At 46.8% G+C, this 21,794-nt stretch overlaps 2 protein-coding genes across 2 annotated transcripts in view; both read left to right on the top strand.

The window, feature by feature from the left end:
- The first annotated feature begins 366 nt into the window (after positions 1 to 366).
- On the top strand, positions 367 to 8,449 carry NDUFA11 (NADH:ubiquinone oxidoreductase subunit A11). The gene is made up of 4 exons (XM_066635806.1): positions 367 to 493; positions 5,996 to 6,088; positions 7,824 to 7,946; positions 8,110 to 8,449. The coding sequence occupies exons 1-4, from the start codon at positions 412 to 414 to the stop codon at positions 8,220 to 8,222; spliced, it is 411 nt and encodes a 136-aa protein (XP_066491903.1). The 5' UTR covers positions 367 to 411; the 3' UTR covers positions 8,223 to 8,449.
- A 4,199-nt stretch (positions 8,450 to 12,648) lies between these two features.
- Positions 12,649 to 21,794, top strand: part of LOC136659425 (excitatory amino acid transporter 1-like) — a 31,643-nt gene continuing 22,497 nt past the window's right edge. Inside the window, exons 1-3 of the mRNA XM_066636589.1 lie at positions 12,649 to 13,072; positions 18,703 to 18,798; positions 20,740 to 20,996. Of these exons, the coding sequence (XP_066492686.1) occupies positions 20,780 to 20,996 (217 nt within the window). The 5' untranslated portion in view covers positions 12,649 to 13,072; positions 18,703 to 18,798; positions 20,740 to 20,779. The remainder of the gene's footprint in view (positions 13,073 to 18,702; positions 18,799 to 20,739; positions 20,997 to 21,794) is intronic.

The following is a 21,794-nucleotide window of genomic DNA, read 5'->3' as shown; positions in this document are numbered from 1 at the left end:
CGGAGACCAATCACGACGCGATCAAGCCCGATGCTGGGGAGAGCAGGCGAGGAAACCACCTCTCGCCGACTGCGAGAAACAGCCAACGAGAGCATGGGACACGCCCAACGCACTGGGAAACGGCCACGCCCCTCGCAGTGGCCAGCAATCGGCGCTGCGGATACCTTCCCCCGCCTTGAGAGAGATCAGCGAAGCCACGCCTCCGCTGTCGGCCCTGAATGAACGTTCGGCTGTCGGCGGGAAGGCCCTGCCTCCCTCCGACCTGCACCCTGTGCCGTCACTCTGAGTGACCTCGAGCTGTGATTGGGCCGCGCGCAGTCCCCACCTTTCCCGTCTCTCGCGAGATCGGAGTGGACTGGGCGACCAAGTCTCGCGATATCTTCCGGTCTGGGGCTACTTGTTCTTGTCAACATGTCCGGCTACTGGGACATCCCGGAGGGCACTGACTGCGCCCGCAAAGCCTGGCTGACGGGGCGCCTCGGCGCCGCTATCGGTGAGCACTCGCGAGGGCGCTGCGGGGGGAGGGCGCTGGAGGCTTGCACAGAACTGGGCTCTGAGGCTGCACTCCTGTCCACGCTTACCTGGGAGTAAGCCCCATTAACTATAATGAGACTTACCTCTGAGTAGACCTACATAGGTGGGCTGAGGCTGCACTACAGTCCATGCTTACTTGGGAGTAAGCCGCATTGACTATAATGAGACTTACCTCTAAGTAGACCTGCATAGGTCAATTGAATTGCACACTCCCAATTACATGTTTTATGTTGCATGTTATATGTAGAGCCTGTGGCTTCACACACCAGGCACCTTAAAGAATGATTTGATTAATGGTTCTACTGTTATGCTGTTTACAGGCACTTACTCTGATGCTGTTTACACAAATGTTGTGAAGACCAGAATTTTAAAAGTTAATGTCAAAAATGCATTTTATGATCTTTTATTCTGTTTTTAATAAATTAGAAACTGTACAGTTTTTAGGTAACAATTACTGGAAGGTTATTTTTCAAGATCTGGCTTCAGGTAAAATCAGACAAAATTATAGTTAGACCCCCCCTAAGTTTAACCCCAGACTTATCCGAGGGTTATAGAAAATTCTATGATTTGGGGCTCAAAACCTGCCCTCAACTTATCTGTGAGATCAACATATAGGCGGGTATCTGAGGTGATTCAAAGTCGCTCCTGTTTCAGGAATATTTTTTCACACCAAGCGCACCCTGTAGGGATTTGTTCTGAAGAGAAATGGTTTCCTCTGTTCTTTTGTTATGCTACATGCACACATATATGCCTACAAACCCTCTTGTATCACAAGAAAAGTTTTATATGCTAAGAACAGCTAATATGGAGTGTCTCCAAATTAGTTGGGTTTAGGACAGGCAGACCAGAGAAATAGGCTGGTCCTCCAAATGTGTGTTTATAGGTTGAACTGAATATGGCCTTTTTAATTTGGAGTGACCTTTGATTCTATAGCACCCACAACAGGCCTAAGTTGTTGCTTTAAAGAACACAGAGATTCTCATGTTATCTTTTTCATTATTTGTGTACAGTAATATCTCTGTTAACACTGGAGATCTAGTCCTAAAAAGCTGAGGCTGAAACAGCACTCTAAGGCCCAAATCCTAACCAACTTTCCAGCACTGACACAGCAATTCTAATGGGGCATCTGCTGCATCCTGCAGATGGGTGGCAGATGGGAGGCCTCCTCAAGGTAAGGGAATGTTTGTACCCTTACCTTGGAGCTGCATTACTTTTGTAAACTTAGGGGGGTTTGGGGTGCTCAGAGTTTTTTGGTTCTCGAACCCTAAAGCCCTCAAGGCCCCTCTGTTCAGTAGTATTGCCACCACCCTGTATGTTCCAGTGCCTCAGTCCAGGGACACTGAGACCCTCTAGGCTTAATTCTATCCCTTGCAGGCACTGAGCTCTTTCTCCAATTAGAGCTTCAGTCCTCAAGTTACTAGACCTCAGTGAGCACTTGGTAGCTTGCTGAACGGCTAGGCAGGATTCTGAACCTTTGTCCCCCACAGACAATGAAACAACTTAGTAAAAGAGATTTTAGTTTATTAAGTACATAAGGTACAGTACGGCAGCAAATGCTAGAGCAGGGGTGCCCAAACCCCGGCCCTGGGGCCACTTGCGGCCCTCAAGGCCTCTCAATGCGACCCTCAGGGAGCCCTCAGTCTCCAATGAGCCTCTGGCCCTCCAGAGATTTGTTGGAACCCACACTGGCCCAGCACAACTGCCCTCAGTGTGAGGGCGATTGTTTGACCTCTCACGTGAGCTGTGGGATGAGGGCTCTCTCCACTGCTTGTTGTTTCACATCTGTGATGCAGCAGCAGCAGCAAAGGAAAGGCCAGTCTTGCTTTGTGCAAGGCCTTTTATAGGCCTTGAGCTATTGCAAGACCTTCATTGATTCATAGAAGTTCATCTTTAATATAATCATTTATATTATATTAATATATAATATATAATATAAATATACCCACCGGGTAGATGGGACTCATCAGCCTGGGAAGGCAGCTCATCTGAGAGAAGGAAAACTCTGATCCTAAACCTCCACTGCCTTGTGGCTACATCCAGTTATGAAAAAGGCTTCAGGAGTCAACCTCGAGGCAAAATCTGGAGCCGGAGTCCCTGAGGTAGTTCATGGCTGAACACAGTCATGTTCTGGCAACTCCTGCGACGCCACTGGAACCAACCGTATTGGCCTCTGCCTTTCCATTGGACCATTTCAGCGACGTGGAGAGGGGGGGATTTGCTGCATGGGTAACAGCCTATCCTCCATACCGACTTTACCCAGGCTTCGCGCACTGGAGAGGACACTGTGTTCCAGAACCACCATTCAGAGCGTGACACCATAGTCTTCCGAGACTGAAGGATGCCAACAAGATGAAGAGAATATATATATATAAATATATATATAATATTATATATTATATATTATATAAAATTTAATTATATAATAATAATAATATATTCAAATTTTAAATGTAAATTAATTCTTTTTTCCCTCCGGCCCCCGACACAGTGCCCTCCTGCCAAAAACTTTGGACACCCCTGTGCTAGAGGTATAAACATCTAGGAAACATATCAGCAATAAAATAATAAAGCTAACTGGCTATCTCTATTAATCCCCAACTCTCACCTGGGTCAGTTACTCTTGTAGGTCTCTTAGCTCCAGGCTACCTGTGAGGCCAGATGGCCATGGTGGACAATGGAGCTCCAAAGCCTGCAGGATGTTGCACCCAAAACTCTGTCCAAGAAGGGACAGGATATACCCCTTGGGCACTCATTATTATACTTCTCATGCTAATAGTACTGAGGTGACTTCATACTTATTTAGACTGTCCAATCAGAAACTTTTGAGGACAGAACCTTCTTAAAGTTGGCCTGGTTGCTAGACCCTCCCAACTAGAGTTCTTTCTGGAGATGCATAGCTGCATTCCATCGGCTTGATCAGGCGCCCCTCCATCTACTAAGGCGTTAAACATTCTAATGGGTTGTAATTCTTGTTGTCTGTCCTTTCTGACCAGCAGAGGAGAGACAACAGTCTTTTTTGTTTGTTTACTCACATTCTTGCAGCTAGGAACTGCTAGCCGCTTCTTCGTTACTGACTTAGTTTGGTTCAGGCTTCACATGCTAACCTAGGCCTAACGTGTACATATTCATGACAATTACCCTTACCTCTATGCTGGAAAGTTGGTTAGTATTGTGCCCTAAGAGACATCACTGAAGGAAATGGGTGCTGATTGGATACAGTAGCAGTCAACCCAGGTTGAAAGCACTGTAATTTTGTAATGAAGAGCAATGTAACCTTGTGTTCTTAATATTTTTTTATTGAACCCATTTTTGCCCATCCCACAGGTGTACACATTTGGTCCCTGTTGCATATATGCAATGTTGGGCAGAAGTGGCTTAATTGACCACTGCTTGAACATAGGAAAGATAGTATAGAAATCTTTTAAATAAATAAAGAGTGCTGAAGGAAATGGTGATTTCAGAGGTGGTATTGTACATGAATTCACATGCATATATATGGTATTCTATTACTGCCTTGAGTCAGTAGATTGATCTGGAGTGCTTCTAAATTGACTTTGGTGCATGCACACACAGATGTATGGCAATCACCGTTGGGGTAGAGGAAAGGGATTATTATAAACTCAAATGTAGTCTAGAGTGAGTTTGAGTTCTCAGGTTTCAGACTGGCCTAGATGTCTTTAAAAGAGGATTGGACATATTTATGTAGGAAAAGTCCATGTCACGTTACAAGCCACAATGACTATAGGCAGCCTCCTGGTTTTAGAAGTTGCCTGTCTTTGAATGCTAGACAGGATGCAGGTATCTTGTGAGTAGGCTTTGTGTTGGGCAGTTTTGGCAGTTGATGTTTTTAATGGCTACTGTGAGGAGGAGAGAGGCACAATCCAAACATAGAGACACCTGGAGGTGGAGGCTCCTTGCTGGCTTTTAAAAAAATCTTGACTTGAAGAAAGAAATCAGGGAGGCATCTCAAGCAGAAAGTATTGTAGTAGTGGGTGACTTCAGTGGCCTTCACGCAGATTTTGTACACTTGTGTTCAGGCCTTGATAAAAAGAAACTTTCTAGATACACAGACCCAATCTTTTCAACTTTCCAGTGCTGATGCAACTGTACTAATGGGGCATGCGCTGTGTTCTGCGGTGGGGGGGGGGATAGTCACAGAGGCTTCCTCAAGGTAAGGGAACATTTTTTCCCTTACCTTGTTGCTGCATTGTGGATGCATCAGCACTGCAAAGTTGAATTGGGCCCTAAATGACTGTGCTATAGAACTGGGGAGGGTGCATGGGTAATGATTGTGACTGCATCTACACTCTACCACCAATATTACCTAGCTAGTACACTTTTAAAAGTAATTATAACTTATAATCTCAGTTCTAAACTCCTTGGAGTTTAAAACCTGAGGTAACTGTAAACAGCTAAAAATAACAAACAGGCACTTCCAATTTTTGTCATGAAACTGGAAGTGTCCTTTTTTTGTTATTTTTAGCTGTTTGGCGGCACGGGGTACCCTGCAGAGGATTCCCTGGACCCCCCAAGGACTCCAGCACAGTCTCCAGGTAAGTAAAAAGTCCTCCTGTCCCCAGCAGCAGTGTGATCCTGGGGATTGCGTCACTGCCTTTCCCTACCCCTTAAGGGGCCAGAGGCAGGGCCTCTCAGACTGGGGCATCATGACACCCCTGTTTGAGAATCTCTGATTTATAATTATAATTTATAAAAATGTGCCCTTAGAATAAAAATGCATAATACCACCTTCTGCACTTTTCCTCCTTAGGGAAAAAATGAAGTCTGCAACAAACTAGAAATGTTCATAACCATTTCTATTTATCACAAGTGATGCTGGCCACTAGCTTGGATGGCTTTAGAAGAGGATTGGACAAATTTGTGGAGCACATGTCTATCAACAGCTACTAATCATGATGACTATGTGCTGCCTCCTATTTGCTGGTAGTATGCCTCTGAATACCAGTTGCAGGGGAGCAGTGGCGGGGGTGGGGCAAAGCAGTACCGTATGCCTTTCTCTTCTGCTTGTGGATTTCCCAAAGACAGATGGGCTTTTGGCCTGATCCTGATCTTGTCTCTGTTCCGTCCAACTCAACCTACCCCTTTGGAGTTAACAAGGTACAGCTTCAAATAAAACCAACAGAAATGGTTAGTTTAGCAAAATGGGATTACTGGGCTCTGCTACAGAGCAGTTGTAAAGATTATAGAGAGACAGCACATTTGAATACTTGAAACAAGCTAGTTACATACTAAGTATGAATGTCTGAGAATAAAAATACAACACCACCTTTACAGAGTTGTGAGGATGATCATGTGCTTGAAACATTTTGAACACTATATAAATGCTTTATTATTACTAGTGAGTGCAAAGCATACTTTTTTTAAAAAAAGTTTAAATGTTTTGGTTTTCTGGCAGTATTAGCCTTCCTTCTCCCCTTTGTAAAATAAAATATTGTTTATGTAGGCCTCCTTGGTTCAGCTTACCACATCGTATTGTTTCAACCAGACACCGCTCTGCAGGCTGTCCAGAGGGCAACCACGAGCACAGTTACCATGGGTAAGTCCCACTCCTGACAGTAGCAGCTACATTCTCTGAGTAGTCATTGTGGCAGTAGAGGCTTGTTCACACATATAGCTTATCTCCAAGTAGAAAATCCACCCTTAGATTAAGCTAAACAGTGAGCTCAGCTCCTCCAGTAGCCATCAATGATGATGTCACATTAAAGCAAAATGGATCTGCTTTAATAAACCTTTAAATTCAAAAATGCATTATCTGCTAAAAATATTGTTGTCCTAACTTTTGGGGACCAAAATGATTTGCCTACAACTGCCCCAGTGCTAAAGAATGATTAAAACATAATCTCCAAAATGAATTTTGTCAAGCTTCCCAGCAAGGAAGTTTGACAAAAATTAGACAAGAAGGAGAACCACACTTTGCACAGTAATGCTAATCAGGCCCAGAGTTGATTGGAGTATAAATGGCCAGGTCTTTTCTAGCTAAGCAAGGATGCGGCTGGTGTACCAACCAAATCACTGCCAATCATTATCTGGCAACCTGGTCATCTAGCAGCAGGAATGTTTTAAGTTTCTGTTCTTGTCAGCAGAGCAGTTAAAATGATCCTCCATGGTCTGGGGTAGTTCATCTGAATACTGGAGGCAAATAGGGAAAGGGCTATTGCCTTCATGTCCTGTCTGTGGGCTTCCCTGAGGCATCTGATGAGTCACTGTGGGAAGCAGAGTGCTAGCCTGGATGGACCTTTTTGTTTTATCCATTCTGAAATAGTTGTTGTCTTCATTCCTTGCATTTCTAGTTCATTTCTTGTTTTAGACAGTGGTTAAGTATCTGCTGATGTAAAAAAGTGGACTCCTGGTGTGTCCATTACACGTATTCTACTTTATGTTCTAATGCAGTGGTTCTCAAACTTTTTAGCACCAGGACCCACTCTTTAAAATGACACTCCATAGCAGCAATTTTCAACCTTTATCACCTCACTGCACACTGCCAAGCACACTGACAAGGCACTAAAATTGTCAAGACACACCATCAGTCTTTTGACAATTGACATTGCACTGCTGATGGGGGGGGGCTCTCATTCCCCAATTACCCTATTAATAAATGAGCCTCCCCCAAACTCCCACGGCACCCCAGTGGACCATTCAAAGCACACCAGTGGACCATTCACAGCACACCACCAACCACAGCACTGTAGCTGAAAATTGCTGCTCTATAGGGACCCACCTAGCTTCACAAGAGTTGTAAAAAGTGATCTAGAAAGAAATAGTGTATGTATTGATTTGTTTACAAGTAATATTTATTTGCAAAAAACCAATCCATTTCTCATATTGAGGCAGCCCTAATGAATAGCCTCAAGGCTTGAGGGGCTTAGTTATGTGGCCCAGCCTTCACCTGTTCCCACTACCTGTGATTGATGGACTTGGGGGGGGGGGAACACACCAGAAAAAAGGCACTCAAAACATTATCTCCCTACATTTCCCTATAAGCTTGCAAACTGCAGGAGCTCAGCTTTTTGCAGGGTAGTTAGAAGCTATTCAGTTTTTTAATAGCTTCAGGACTTGAGGCAGTTATCTGATCTTTCAATCACCCATGTTTTCATTGGAGGCTCTGCAGGACCCACCAGAAATCAGGTGGTGATTCAGAAATCAAGTGATTTCTGGTGGGCCCCAATCCACAGTTTGAAAAATACTGCTGTAATGAAAAAGCTCTGTGGCTATGTTTGTTTAACAATCTGCATATCACAATCCAATATGGCCTTTCTCTCTCCCTCTCACAGCTACATTAGGAGCCATTTTTGGGGTGACCACTTGCCTTAGCGCCCAGATCCGGGATGCACCAGAAGACCCCCTGAACTACTTCATTGGAGGTTGCGCATCAGGCAGTATCTTAGGAGCCAGAGGTCAGTCCTGGCCAGGCTGAATTGATGGTCCTGTCTCTCGCTTGCACCTTGGGGGCTGGAGAGGGCTTCCCTGGGGGTTTCACTAGAGTCCATAATCTCCCATTTTCCAAGGTTGCAATAAAACGTGTCTCCTAACCAAAGCATTTTTCTTTTTGCTTTTCAGCCCACAGTTTTGCCACTGGCATGTCTGCCTGTGTCGGTCTTGGCCTGGTGGCTGCCTTTACCAAAATTGGCAAGAAGGAAGGATGGCGGCTTGTGGGGACACCCCGACTCTAGACCCACAATTCTTCCGTCCACCTTCATATATAATAAAACCTTGCTCTGGGCCACCCCAGGACATTGATTAAGACTCATGGATGCTAGTAAGCCTTTTATGCAGATGTCTTTTAGAGGTGGGAGGAAGCATGGTGAGCGCTTCCTGTCCAAGATGCTGAAGTTGGCATTTCATTATGCTGTTTGTTCAGGTAGAAACTTATGTGCAAATAAAAGAGATGACTATGTGATCTTTCATCTCTCTTGTCCTTCCCCAACAGAAATGGCTTTGTCAAGGGAAGAGGGCACTGACCCTTGGCATATGGTGGTAGATTCCAGGCGTAAGCCGCAAGTCCACAAATGGAGCATGAAAAGCCACAATATCAATGGATTTAATATGTATACTACCTATGAACTGAAGGCTCCATTTAAGTATTGTGGCTCCATGTACAGAGGCAGTTGCCACTGAATATCTGTTGCTGGGGACTTCACCCATCCATATATCTTCTTGATTCCAGGTTCTGGTACACCATAGAGCAGGAAGTGGCAGACATGTGTATTATGTGTGTGTGTGGGGGGGGGGGGTGAAGGATACAGGATGTGCCTATTTATATAAAGAAATTGACTCTCACTTCTACAGTAAGGATACCAATTTCAGAAAACATCCTGGTTAAAAGACAAAGTACTCTTGCAAAAACCAAAGTATATCCAGTGAATTGCATCCTAGGGTCATAAATACTAGTCCTCCGTTCACTCAAAGAGCAAGAAAGTTGGTTTCTGGAAGGTTCGCTTGCTGTTACACTGGAACTTCTTCCTTTGACATCAGCCTGAGGAAAGAGTTCTGTGTAACTCCAAAGTTTGCTTCCAATATCATGAACGCCTAGCCTGTGCAGTAATTTACAAGCTTCCTTCCAGGTTTGTGCGAATTCTGTGGGAACGACTTAAAATGCCAACAGAAGCTTTCTTTATTGAGTAGTCTGGCTTATTTAGTCAACTTATTTTTCTTTTTAAGCACTGAAATCTCTTACAATCTAAGATTGCTTTCAAGTCTTTGTCTCCAGTTGGGAAAGGCAGGAAGCTGGCCCAGGAAACGGTCACTGTGACCCAGTTCTACTCCACATGGAAATGGGGCTGCCCTGATGCTGGGCCAGTACACATGAGGCTGGAACGTGACTCCCGCTGGTGATGGAGGAGCCCCTTTTCTCTGACTTCTGGCAATTAATTACACAGTCTGGAAGTGTGCCACTCACATGCCATCTCTCTCTTGTGGCGGCTGCCATCTATTTTTGGACCTCCTCTCTTATTAAAAACGTGTGACGCATGGAGGTCGGAATCTCCAGTGGGATGTAGCCTAGAAGACACTGTGACTTTGAGTTGAAAGTTAAATGAATAATCCTTAGGGGAGCACTTGAGAAATCCAAATATTAAAAATTGTAGATTATTAAGAGTTATCAGGTATCTTGGAGGTCATCTAATCCAACCTCCTGCTCAGTGCAAGGAACACCTTGAATTTTTATGCACCTGTGTAGGAGTTTGTAGTCTGTGTTTGTGTTTACCTTCTGCTCTTCTTTCCACCTTTGATGGCTGGGCAAGATTGAATCAGGCAACTCAATCAATTTAAATGTTTTAGTTTATTGATTTTAGGGGGTGGGACAGCACTGGTGGAGTTGCTGGCACAGCCTCTTTTGAGGCTTGGCTCTCCTCTGGGTGGTGGTACCGTAAAACAGGATGCAAAGCAAAATCCAGCAGGCCCACTCCAGTTAGAGGCATGAGAGGCTGCAGTTCTAAGCATATTGGGCAGTCCTGTTGGGCTCAGTGTGACTTCTGAGATGTGCATAGGCTCACACTGTCAGTTCTACTGAAGGCAATGGGGGCCCAAGTCACGTTATGACCTCACATCATTTGTCAGATTCAGTAGGACAGTAAGTTGGGGTTATTCACTTGCTTGTAAATAAATACCACAGTTTTTAGTATCATATGGTCACATCAGCATGTAGTAATTGTCCTAGTTAATAATTTAATAAAACCAATTAACTAATATGGTGACCCCAGTTAATGGCATCAGTTATAACTTTTTTTAAAACAAAGATATTTACAAAAATGGGGTGGGAGGTGTTATCTGAAAAGAGGCAGCAACCCCCCCCCCCATGCACAGTAAGGGAATACCTTTGATTTTTCAGCTGCTGTCTGGTATGACTCACTCAAACAAGGAGTGATTTTTTTTCCTTAAAATTTTTGATGGGGTGATGAAGAGTAATGGCCTCAACATGCATTGCAAAAGTGGGGCCACTATAATGGTCTAAGAGCTGGAGAGGGCCTATGTAAGGTTCTTGTTGCAAGCAACAATATGGGGTATGTGCTACTGAGGAGCCCCAGACAAAGTGTAATAAAAGAGGGCAGGAATACACTCTGCCTGTTTGGTTGAGTAGAGTTGATTGAGAAGGATTAACCAGAACAGGCTGTTTCTGCCTTGCTTGCTCTATGGAGCCGTTCCTCCCTCCAGAGTCTGCCAGTACATACCACTTCCTCCCGTTGCCTGGCTATGAAGGGGAAGAGGAAACTCTCAGCAGTGCCAGGGGCCTTTCCAAGTCGCTTTGGGACTCTCATGTCCTGGAAGCCATCTGTTCCTGCCTTTCATGGTGTCCCCCCAATGCCCCCTGCTTAAGAGGTGAGAGAGCCTGAGAAATCCATCTCCAGTTCCCTACAAAAAGGCTGGAAAGATGCCCACTAGTAAAGGTGCAGCTGAGCCTGTGCCAAGGCCAAGGACGGACATAGTGGCTGAGGATGCAGCGTAGTGGACTCATGAAGCTCCACAGCCTGTGTTCTTCCCCCTCCCTCCACTTGCTTCTGGTGCTGCAGCTCTCCACTGGCATCTGTTGTTGGCAGCTCTTTGGCAGGAGCAAACTACTCTTTTCAAACCCATAAAATCATTTCACAGCAGGTATGAAGTAGACTGTGTATACATGTGTGGTTTCCTTTCTTTTGTAGGCACATTGTTTGCCTCAGTTGAGGGTAGGGAAATGATATTCCAGTATGCTGAATTTTTTTCTGGTTGCTTGGAGCCAGTTGCAATAATTGGACCCAATCATTTGACAAAAGAGACTGGTTTGTATCAGAAGCCTCAGCATCAAGTACTATAAACACTCCTTCTTGCAGGTAACCTGTGTGTTGTGTGGGGAGGGCTTCATCTGCCTGCATTAATTTGCCTGTTCCTAATTATATGTGCCCACTCATCTCACTAAATGCCCTACTAATGCAGTGGTTCTCAAACTTTTGTGACTGGCTGCTCCCTTGACCCACTGGGCCATTGGCCACGGCTCCCCATTAGGGCTACAATCCTATACATTGTATAGAGTGGCAGGTATTTTTGTGAGGATTCTGTGGCTCCCCTGGCTGATTTCCGTGGCTCTCTGGGGAGCTAGACCTCACAGGTTGAGAACCACAGCCTGACAATGTCTACTCTGGCTATTGGAGCCTCCCCCCCCCCAATTCAGGCAGGGGTCTTTCTCATTGCTTACAGCCTGATAACTGTTTGAGGAAGATGAAGCTGGGACCTTTGCCGATGCAATGCATTTGCTCAGTCCCTGAGTTCTTCTTAAAGTAGATTGAATTCCCCACTGCATGTGCAGACATAGATTGAAAGTCAAATTGCTTCCAAATAGTCAGCAGAACAAGCTACTTAAATAGATGGCCCTTCAGCCTCCTCTTTACTCCACCACCCTGCAAGTTGGGAAACATGCAAAGTTCCTGGACCTGCTAGTTTTCTATTGGTGGGGTGTGCTGGGTGGTTTTTAAAAGATAAGGGAGCACTCAGAAATTCTATGACCCACTTGTGGTCTGCAGTGGTGCAGTTTATTCCCCTCTCTACCCTTTCTCAGAATATGACATTTAATTTATTTAGTGATGAGTTCATTAAAAGGGGGGTGAACTTGCACGTAAATAACAGCAGTTCCTGGAGGTAAAAAATTGTTGTTGGATTATTATTCCCCACTCCTGTATTTATGCAAAGAATTAAAGAGGTCGCTGGCCCCAGGTGCTGAACTTGCCCATTAGAGATTGGCCGAAAACGAGTAGAAGGAGGAGGGATTACAAAGGGGGTCTCTGCCCGGAGAGGCTTACAATTTAGAATTCGACGGGGGAAAGGAGATGGTAGCAGTGAATGAACCAGAGAAGGAAACGCATTGCAGCCCCGCCTGTGCCCTTCAGTGCTTCAAGCCCCCCCACTCCAGTTCTCCCTAGAGGGTAGCAGGGTTCACGCTCGCTTGGGGGGGTGGGGTGGCGGCGGCACTGGGACACTCTGCTCATGCTCAGGGGCCCCCTCTCCCCCTTTGGGTGCTGAGAGCCCCAGCTCCGCTCAAGCCTTGCAAGCCATTTCACGGCGCCAGGAGGAGGCGGAGGGAGAGAAAGGACTGCTTCTCCCGCCGCAGCCAGCCAGCCAGCCAGGCCCGCTGGGTGGAGGAGGCGAGGCAGCGGCTGCCGTGCGTGGCCAATAGACAAGCCCGGGTGGAGAGCTCTCCTCCTCCCGCCGCACTCGTCTAGTTGGAGCCCCCGATCCCCAGGCAGGCAGGCAGGCAGGCGAGGAGGGCCAGCTGCGGAAGGGGAGAGCGAGCGGGACCCCCGAGGCCGGAGAGGCGCTCCACGTGGAGCGAAGGCTCAGCCACTCGGAGCGCAAGGCCAGGGCGCCCGGCGGAGAGCGCGCTCCAGCGCACCGACCGACCAAGCCGCGGTGGCATCCAGGCGACGCGGACGAGCGAGCAGCCCACCCAACACCAGCCTCACGCCACGCGCGCCCCCTCCCTCCCCGCCACGCTGCGGAAAAGGCCTGGCTTCGATCCTGTGCCCGCGGAGCTTCCCTTCACACGTGACGCGCTAAGGTGTGCTCCTTATCAATGTCAAGGGACTGGGGAAGGGGCGGCAAGAAACACGTGTCTCATCCAGGGACACTCCTGGGTAGGAGAACCCCGGGATCGGCCGGAACGAATGCCCTGACACTCGGGTGGGTTGGTGTGGAACGTGTGAAGGGGTCCTAAGGGTGCTCCAGAGGGGCTGGAGGATGGCACAGTGTGGGGAGGGAAAGGGGGTGTCTGTCTTCCTTCCTTCCTTCTCGTCATTCAGTCCATAATGCCAGCGTCTTTTTCTTTCTCCGCCCCTCCGCTCCGAGCTCCACGTGGTCCCAGCAGGATGCCAGCCGCCACAGAGGCTCCCCTGAGGATCGCCCGTCCGGGTGAAGGGGGTGCGCAACCTGATCGAGCTCCTTGCCAAACAGCAGCCCCCTTCCATGATCCTTCTGGGTCTGGATGGTGTTCGCGCTTATTTGGGGTGCAGGAAGGCGCTTGACTCTTCTTCCTCCTTCTCTGTCTCTTACTCATGGAATGCACTCCCTCGTTCACTAGGATTAAACTTGCAACCTGTAGTTACACCTGTGGGGGGGGGGTGTCTCTCTGGATGTGGTTAATGGTGGTGCTGCAGGACTGAGCTGATTTGCCATGGGGGTGTGTGTGTGTTTTGTCTGGTATCTTAGGAATGTGTGGAAGCCTGTTTGTGCCTCTTTCTGCCTGTGCCCTCTTGGGCTCTTGGACAGCCCAAGACCTCCTGGTGCCTGAGGCCGCATGCCAAATGCGTTGTGCCCTTACCTAGCGTTGTGCCAGCTAGCTTCTGTTCCTTGGCCACTCTAGCCCACTGCTCTGTTCTCCTCTTCTCCACTGTTCCCATCTTCCTCTTCCAGTCCAGGGAGTGAGAGGAGGAGGAAGAGAAGAATCAGTGGAGATAAATAGGGGGACAGAAGTGGTTGCCCTCCTTCCGATCTGCTGCTTGAGGCAACCAGTTGGCCTCACGGATGGGCCAGCCCTGGGCTTTTGCAATCTGTTTCAGAGCTTGCACAGGCTACTGGTGAACATATGATGCTGACAGTAGCTCTGCTGTCTCTTTCCCAACCCTTGACACCCAGGCTCCTTTCACTGGAGATGCTGTGAACTGAACTTGGATCCTTCTGTGTGCAAATCATGACCACCAAGGCTGAGCTCTGGACCCTCGGTGTAAGCTGTGCCTGAACACTGGTCCCTGAAATCAGTATTATCTCCTCTAACTGACAGCTGTTCTCAAGCAGAGGCCTTCCTCTGTCCTGTGACTGAGACCTGGTTCATTGGAACTGGCAGGGGTTGAACCATGGTTCTTCTGTGTGCAGAGCACGTGCCCTGATAGTGCTTGTCCTGTAATAATAGACTTGGCAGTGCTCTCTAAACACAAGATTTGGATCCTTCCAGTAACCAAAGATGGTCTCGGTCCCTGCTTGAAGTTCCTGTTTGGGGTGTATTGGTCAGTAGTAAAGGAGACACATGCACACCCCATGATCTGGGGGTTGAATCCAGGGAGAGAGAAGGTTGTTCCATTCCTGGCTTGGCAGAGTAGTACTGTATATACATGTACTTGTGTGCGTAGCTTTTCTAATCAGGAAACATCAGTCAAGGACGGGCCCCAGGCCAAACGTTCTGTGCATGTGGGTGTAATGTTTCAGTTAAAGCCTGCCCCCCAGCCAAGGAGTTGTGCCAGTAGTTTGCTTCTGAAAGGAGGAGTGATCCAACTCCAAGAGCCCAGGAAGTTCTTCTTGTCATTCAAGATCTATTGCACTAGTAAAGACGTATGCTCAGGGGCACCCTTTTTGCCCTGAGTTCTGCCCTTGGAAAACAGATCAAATGAATATGTTTCTGCATTCTTGGTGTAGTTCAAATGTTAACTGAGAGGTGAAGGAGAGCTGCTAGAGAATGTGAAGCCACATTTGATTTCTCCATACAGCAATGATCACGCTTATGGGAACAGATGTGTCCCACCTTGCAGGGTTTTTCTGGAAGCAAATGAGATCAGGTCCATAAACTGCATGCAGTTTGAAATGCAAAATGATTAATGGCATATTTGGGATTGCTAGGAAGGACCCTTTGGGGGCCCTCTGCTGCCTGATTTCCCTCAGTGGTGTTATTTTTTTCAAGTTTATGCAGGAGAAAAAAAATAACAGATAGGGGGCACAGTGTAGGATTAGCACAGCTAATATCCTAGGGACTAAAAGGCCCCCTCATGTCCATACCCAAACCTCAAAAAGCACAAACTGTTCAAATCTGACTTGCAGGAAAGCATGACTCATTTAAAATATTGAGATGGCTTCCAAATTGCAGGAGTTAAACAGTGAAGATAATTTATTCAACCTCTCTTGAGATCTAGGCCTTTTTGCAAAAAAAAACAAAAACAGAAGATAGACTTTGACTGCTAATAATATTAAAAAGAAAAAGAAAAAAATGAAAAATCCATCTGAAGACATTTGTTTTGCCTTATGGTATAATTAGTCTGCAGTCCTAACCAACTTTCCAGCACTGACATAAGGGCAACGCAACTCTGAGGTAAGAGAACAAACAGTGCCTTACCTTGAGGAGGCCTCCATGACTGCCCCCAATGTGCAGGATGCAGCACATACCCCACTGGCACAGCTATGCCAGTGCTGGAAAGTTGGTTAGGACTGCGCCCTAAGGCAGATAAACACCAAATCCAGTCATAATCTGTATGATGCTTCTCACAGCTCCCTTGGAACGGAGTGGGCTTCCCAACCTTAAAACAATAGGAAAGACAAATAAGAGTCCTTTTTTTGCCAACTGCATAATTAAATAATGGAATTCACTGCCATAATATGTGGTGGTGATGACCTCCTGCTTAAGTGCTTTAAAAACTGGATTAGACAAATTAATGGAGGATAGAACTCTATCATTGGCTGTCATCCATGATGGCGCCTGGAACCTCCTGGTTCAGTGGTAGTCTACATCTGAAATATTTCTCTATATAACTTGCTGGTGCATGATGGCGGAGAGAGCAGGTACCTGGAGGCATCTAGTTGGTTTGTTTTGGAAATAGGATGCTGGACTTAGATGGACCTTTGCAGCACAATCTTAACCTACCCTGGAGCAGACAGGCCAGCAGGCCTGCACTGCATCCAAGGCAGGAATGGGGCTGAAAGCGGCTCAGCCCAGGGCAAGGGGAATCGCTTCCTCTTACCCTGGGTAAAGAGCAGCAGCCCCAATGGGGCTACTCGGAACTGCACCACCTCAAGAGGTAGTGCAAATCCAAGCAGCCCAGGACTGACCTGGGAATGGGGTTAGGATCCAGCACCCTCTCCCTGGGGCCTGTGTCAGTGCGACGAGGCTGGTGCACATCTGTACACCAGCCTATCTCCCCAACGAGTGGCGCAAAAGTGCTTTACAGTAATTTTGCGACCCTCCTGGGCCAGCACAAGGGACTTGCGGCAGCCCAAGGGTGCATTAGGATTGTGTCCTTGGTCTGATCCAGCAAGATAAATTGTTACGGTATATATCAGCATCTGTTAGCCAGGAGAGTAAAATGGATCCTTCATATTCAGAGGCAATCTACCTCTGGTGGTGGGGACGGACAACAGAAAAATGTTGTTGCCTTCATTCTCTCCTTCCCAGAGGCATCTAGTTGGCCACTGTGGAAAACAGGTTGCTGGACTGATAAGCCCACTGACCCAGCACTGCTCATCTTGCCTTCAGATTACTTGGATGCACAGCAGTCCAGGCGTCTTGAATACTCACCCTGCCCTGCTTTGATGATTCTCAATGGACATAGATTAGCATGCCCTACTGATAGCTGTATTGTGTACAAATTTTCTTGGTACTGTGGATGGGTGTGGCAAGCCTGCTGGGGTGTGCCTCTCCCATTTTTTAATTACTGTGAAGCTTTGATAAAAAGAACAACGCCCGCCTTAGGTCTTGCCTACTCCAAGGTATGGGGCGGGGAGGGGGGGCTTTGCTATCTGTGCCATGCTGCACTGGGGTGGGGGAAATCTCTTCCCTTCTTTGGCAGCTGCTTATGCCTTAAGATAACTGTAAACCAGTGGCAGACTCGCTCCTACACAATATTCCAGCAGATTGGGTACATGCATATTTCTGTGTCCCTGCTCTGCTCCTACGCACAAAACACACACACTTTCCCTCTCCAGATCCTTGACAATTCTGTGTTAGCAGAACCTCTGGAGGCTAGAGAGACATTACCATCAGGTTCCATTCCTTCTTTCTGGGGTTATGGTCCCCTAGCTGGATTGGAGGAGCATGGCTAATAAACTATTTTACAAAAATTTGGAGGATACTTGTCTCCATGCCCTGCTTGGGTGCTTCCTGAAGGCATTTGACTGACCTTTGCTAGAAACATGCCTTGGGCTGGATGGCTCACTGTGGTCTGATCCAGAAGGGCTCTTCTTATGTTCTTCTAAAGTAAGACCCCACTGGCCTAAAGTAAGATCAGTTTATAGGAGACAGGTCTGGCGGCAGCTGTTAACTGTACTAGCTAAGAATAGAACCTCCATGTTTTGAAGCAGTGTGGAGAAGTTCCTCACTAGATGAAAAGAGATGATCCAGCAGGGCTGCTCTTATGTTTTTATGGAGTTAAGAATGCTCTTGTGTATGATTACAGGCCCTTTGGGGTCACTGTTTTGGATGGGTCCATGGCACAGTGCTTCTTGCAGCCACATCAGTGAGACATGCGGCCATATCAGAGCTGCATTGTTTGTGGTCTGAGCTTGGAGAAACCCTGTGGCACATTACTAATTGCTGGGTGCAGTGGTGTTGATTTGGTTGGGATGCTTGGTGGATGCCCCCTTCCCCCAGTTATGGATCAGAAGTATTCTCCTCTCTATGGCCAGTGAGCTCCAGTGCCATAAATGCATAACATGGTTCTATACTTTACCTGTTGTCACTACCATGAGGACTAGGCTCATTCGTTTTTTGTTTTTAAAAAGATGAATATTAGAGGCCAAGCAGTTTCGCTATTGTAAAAGACTAATGGTCATGCAATGTAGTGGTGTTGATAGTGGGATGTGCGCACAGAGGTGGTGGCATTTCAGTTTCCTCCTATCTGATTCTGCACTGTTGCGTTGAGAAAGCTGTCTGTTTCCATGGGGATTGCAGTTGGCGTCTGACATAAGAACTGAGAGTCTTTACCAGCATTGCAGGAGGGAGCATATTTGAAATTCCTAGGCATGATTTTTAAGAAACATGATAGATTCATGAAGGCATAGGGCTACCAAGAGTTGTGAGCAAATGCGGTTCAGTGGAACCCCCATGTACAAAGGCAATCTACCTGTGATGGACAAACAACAGAAGAGGGTTTTTCCCTTTGTGACTTGCTTGTGAGTTTCCTAGAAGCAACGAACTAGCCGTTGTTGGGAACAGGATGATGGACTAAATGAATCTTTGGCCTGGTCCAGCTGGGCTCATTTTGCTCTCCTCTTGTTTAAATCGAGGAATGCCATTTCTGCCCAAGACCTTCCTCTCCTCCTCCTCCTTTATCCATACAGGTGCTCTTAGGGTTAATCTCTCCAGGCAGCCAGGCGGATGGATGACAGGTGCCTGAATCCCAGACCATTGCAGTTACAGTCTCCTCCTCCTTTTCCCCCACCTCCTCCTCCTCTGCACCTTTAAGCCTAATCCAGCCTCACTTTTTGTCTCCTTAGCAAGGAGAATTGAAAGAAGGAAGGAAAGAAGGAAGACAACTGACTGGGAGGGCAGATCATAACAAAGACTGACTGCTTGTGCTGCCACTACTCCAGGTAGGTTGCTTCAACTGGAAGAAGCATCAGGGTTGAGAATTTGGAACCAGAACACAGAGGCACCTGTTCAATGTGGAGCACGGGCTCCCCGATTTCTGTGGGGCTGAATTTAATCTGGTTCTTAGAAGTGGGCTTCTCTCTGCTTTCATCGCCAGACCTGGATCTGGAAAGAGGAACTGGTGATTGGACTCTCAGTGTAGCTGTAAGTTTCCACACAGCTGTTTACTACGCTGGCTCTTGGAGCCTATGCTAGCCAGAGCTGGCAGCCTTGTTGTGTCCTCGGGTGCCCTCAACTCTGTCACAAACTTCACCTCACTGTGCCTCGGTTCGCCTTCTCTGTAAAATGGGCTGTTTGCTTCCCTTTGCAGGTGATTAGTAAGAGGGGGTTTTGATTACATTTTTATTTGGGTGACCCTCATTTTTTCCACGAAGGCAGTCACCCACATTAATGCCATTATTAAACATAAGATACAGGAACAATGTATCGCTGTTAAAGCTGATTTGTCATTAAACACTCAGATATTTGATAATTTTATGGAAAGTGGGGATACAAGTTGGGTAAATAAATATATCTGTTGACCTTACGTAAGGGAATTTATGAACCAAAAGTTCATAAATGTGAACCCCATTTATTTCACATGTGAGCCAGGTTTTTATATGCAAAATACTGGAAACCTATCCCATGCACTTGAATGATTAGCACATCAAATTGTTGGTATTTGGGTGTAAGGAGCAAGTTCATGTGTTAGATTCATGTAAAAACAAGGAACTCCAGGTTAATAAACCTGGAGAGGAATGGGAATGTGTAGAGATTTTTTTTTTGTTCACATGGGAATCATCATTTTATTAGAGAGAATCTGTTTCTTTTGCTGTGCGTCAGAGTGGTTCGCATGGGGATTTCTGATAAGGAGGACTCACAACCAGGGTGATCCATTGGACCCTGGTTGTTTTCTCCAGTGCAGTGTTAACTACTAGTAGTTGTGTTCTTCCAAACGACAGCACCCCAAGGATCTTGCAAAACGTCTTCCAGATTTCATGGCTGCCCTTCCATGTTTCCAGACAGAGGTGGGAGTTGTATAGGCAATTAGCTGGTGGCTTGAGGGCTTGGCAAGGAAGTGAGGAGCTGTCAGAGGAAGCAAAAAGCAGGCGGTCGGCATTCCAGAGTGGTCAGTGCAGGATGGTCTGTCCTTTGGGACTTGGCATCCACATTTCCTGCTAGTCTTTCTTATATTTAGTTCCCAGAAGTGTTCACTATTACCTTGGGGCAAAATTGGGAAAGTCTGCAGCTTAGAACCCTCCCTGTCATTAGTGGTGCATGTGCGTGGGTGCATGCATAGCTCCATACTGTGCATGAAAAAAGGTTTCAGGTTCACTCTCTAGCTTAAAGGATCTCAGGAACCAGAGCTGGGAGAGATCCCTGGAGAGCTGCTGCCAGTCAATTCCGGGCTAGCTGGATTCTGCCATAGTAAATGGCAACTCTTATGCTCATCTGGAGCATCTACTGCTTAGTAGCAGAGCAGATAAGGATAAAATCCCAAGTTTGATTCCTGCCCTTTCCAGTTAAGAATCGCAGGTGGCAGGGCTGGAAAGATCTCTGTGTTACTGGAGAGCTGACACCAGTCAGAGTACTGGCAGTACTGACCTGACTTAATGGAAGGCAGCTTCCTATATTAATCATTTGTTGAGATCTCTTTCTTGCCCTGTAGCCCACTGCCACTTAGGGGAAAACAGCTCTCACTTCACAGCCCTTTAACCAACACTCGTCATGTCCCCAAACACAACACCCTCCTTGTGTTTCTGGGTCATGTGGCGTCCTAGATCGGCTTTACAACCAGCCTTCATAATTCCCCTGGCTCAGGGAGCAGGCTCAAAGTTGCCAGGTGGGGAAAGAGCCACTGCGTCCTCCCCATCTCACTCTCTTCTCTAATTCTTCCTGTGTAGCTCCCCAGGACTCTGGGCATCCTGGGTGCTGAGCCCAGTTATGGGTGAACGACAGAGCCATGTCAACAGCCTCTTCCTGAACGAGGAGTCCTCCAAGCACCTCAGCTCCGGGGGCCGGGTGCATCGCCTCCGCCATGCCTTGGAGAAGCGAGTGTCGCGGGCTCGAAAACGAATGTACAGCATCACCCGCGAGAGCGTCAAAGGCTTCCTCCAGAGAAATGCCTTTGTTCTACTCACCATATCAGCCGTCCTGCTTGGTATGGGGCAGAGTGACCCTGTGGGACTCAGTGCTGGGAGGGGCAGGGTTCTGGTGTTTTTCATCTGCCAGCATTGAGCCCTGGATGAAGGGCTGGGAGCCTTTTGCCTGAATAATTTTCAGTGTTAAATTATGGTTCTCCTATTGTTTAACTATTGTTGCCAGGAGGAGGGAAATATAGTCCTGCAAAGTTAGCTGTTATTTATCTTCTATTGTTGTTTATATTTTACTTTTATTGACAAGGCTTGTACCAAGAACCAGTGTTGTAATGCTATTGAACACATCTGTGGTGCAGCCTCATTTGGAATCCTCTGTACAGTTCTGATGGCCACACATCAAAGCGTTTATTGAAGAGCTGGAAAATTCTGAAGAGGGCAACCACAAAGATCAGAGGGGGTTGGAGAAAGGCTAAAGCATTTTGGAGCTTAGCAAAAAGGCAATGAAAGGGGACATGATAAAAGTTGACAGAATGATGCACAGTGTGGAGAAAATGGGGAGAGAGAGAAAAGCTAACACCAGAACCCAGGGTCAGTCCATAAAACTAAATGGCAGGGAGCGCAGGGCAGAAAAAGGAAGTCATGTTCCACATGGCACAATTAATTTATGGAACTCACCGCCACAAGATGTTACAGTTTTATTTAAAAGGTGACTTTTATAAAGGTGATTAGACAAATTCATGGAGCTAGTGGACATGATAGCTTATTGCAGTCTCAAGGCTCAGAAGCAGTTTATCTCCATAGACTAGTTGATGAGGAACAGTTCATAAGGGGAGGGATATTGCCTTCACATCCTGCTTGTG

Source organism: Tiliqua scincoides, chromosome 8 (assembly GCF_035046505.1).
Source record: "Tiliqua scincoides isolate rTilSci1 chromosome 8, rTilSci1.hap2, whole genome shotgun sequence".
Taxonomy (NCBI): Eukaryota; Metazoa; Chordata; class Lepidosauria; order Squamata; family Scincidae; genus Tiliqua; species Tiliqua scincoides.
The sequence above is the reverse complement of the archived record's forward strand: the minus strand, read 5'-3'. Positions and strand labels throughout refer to the sequence as shown.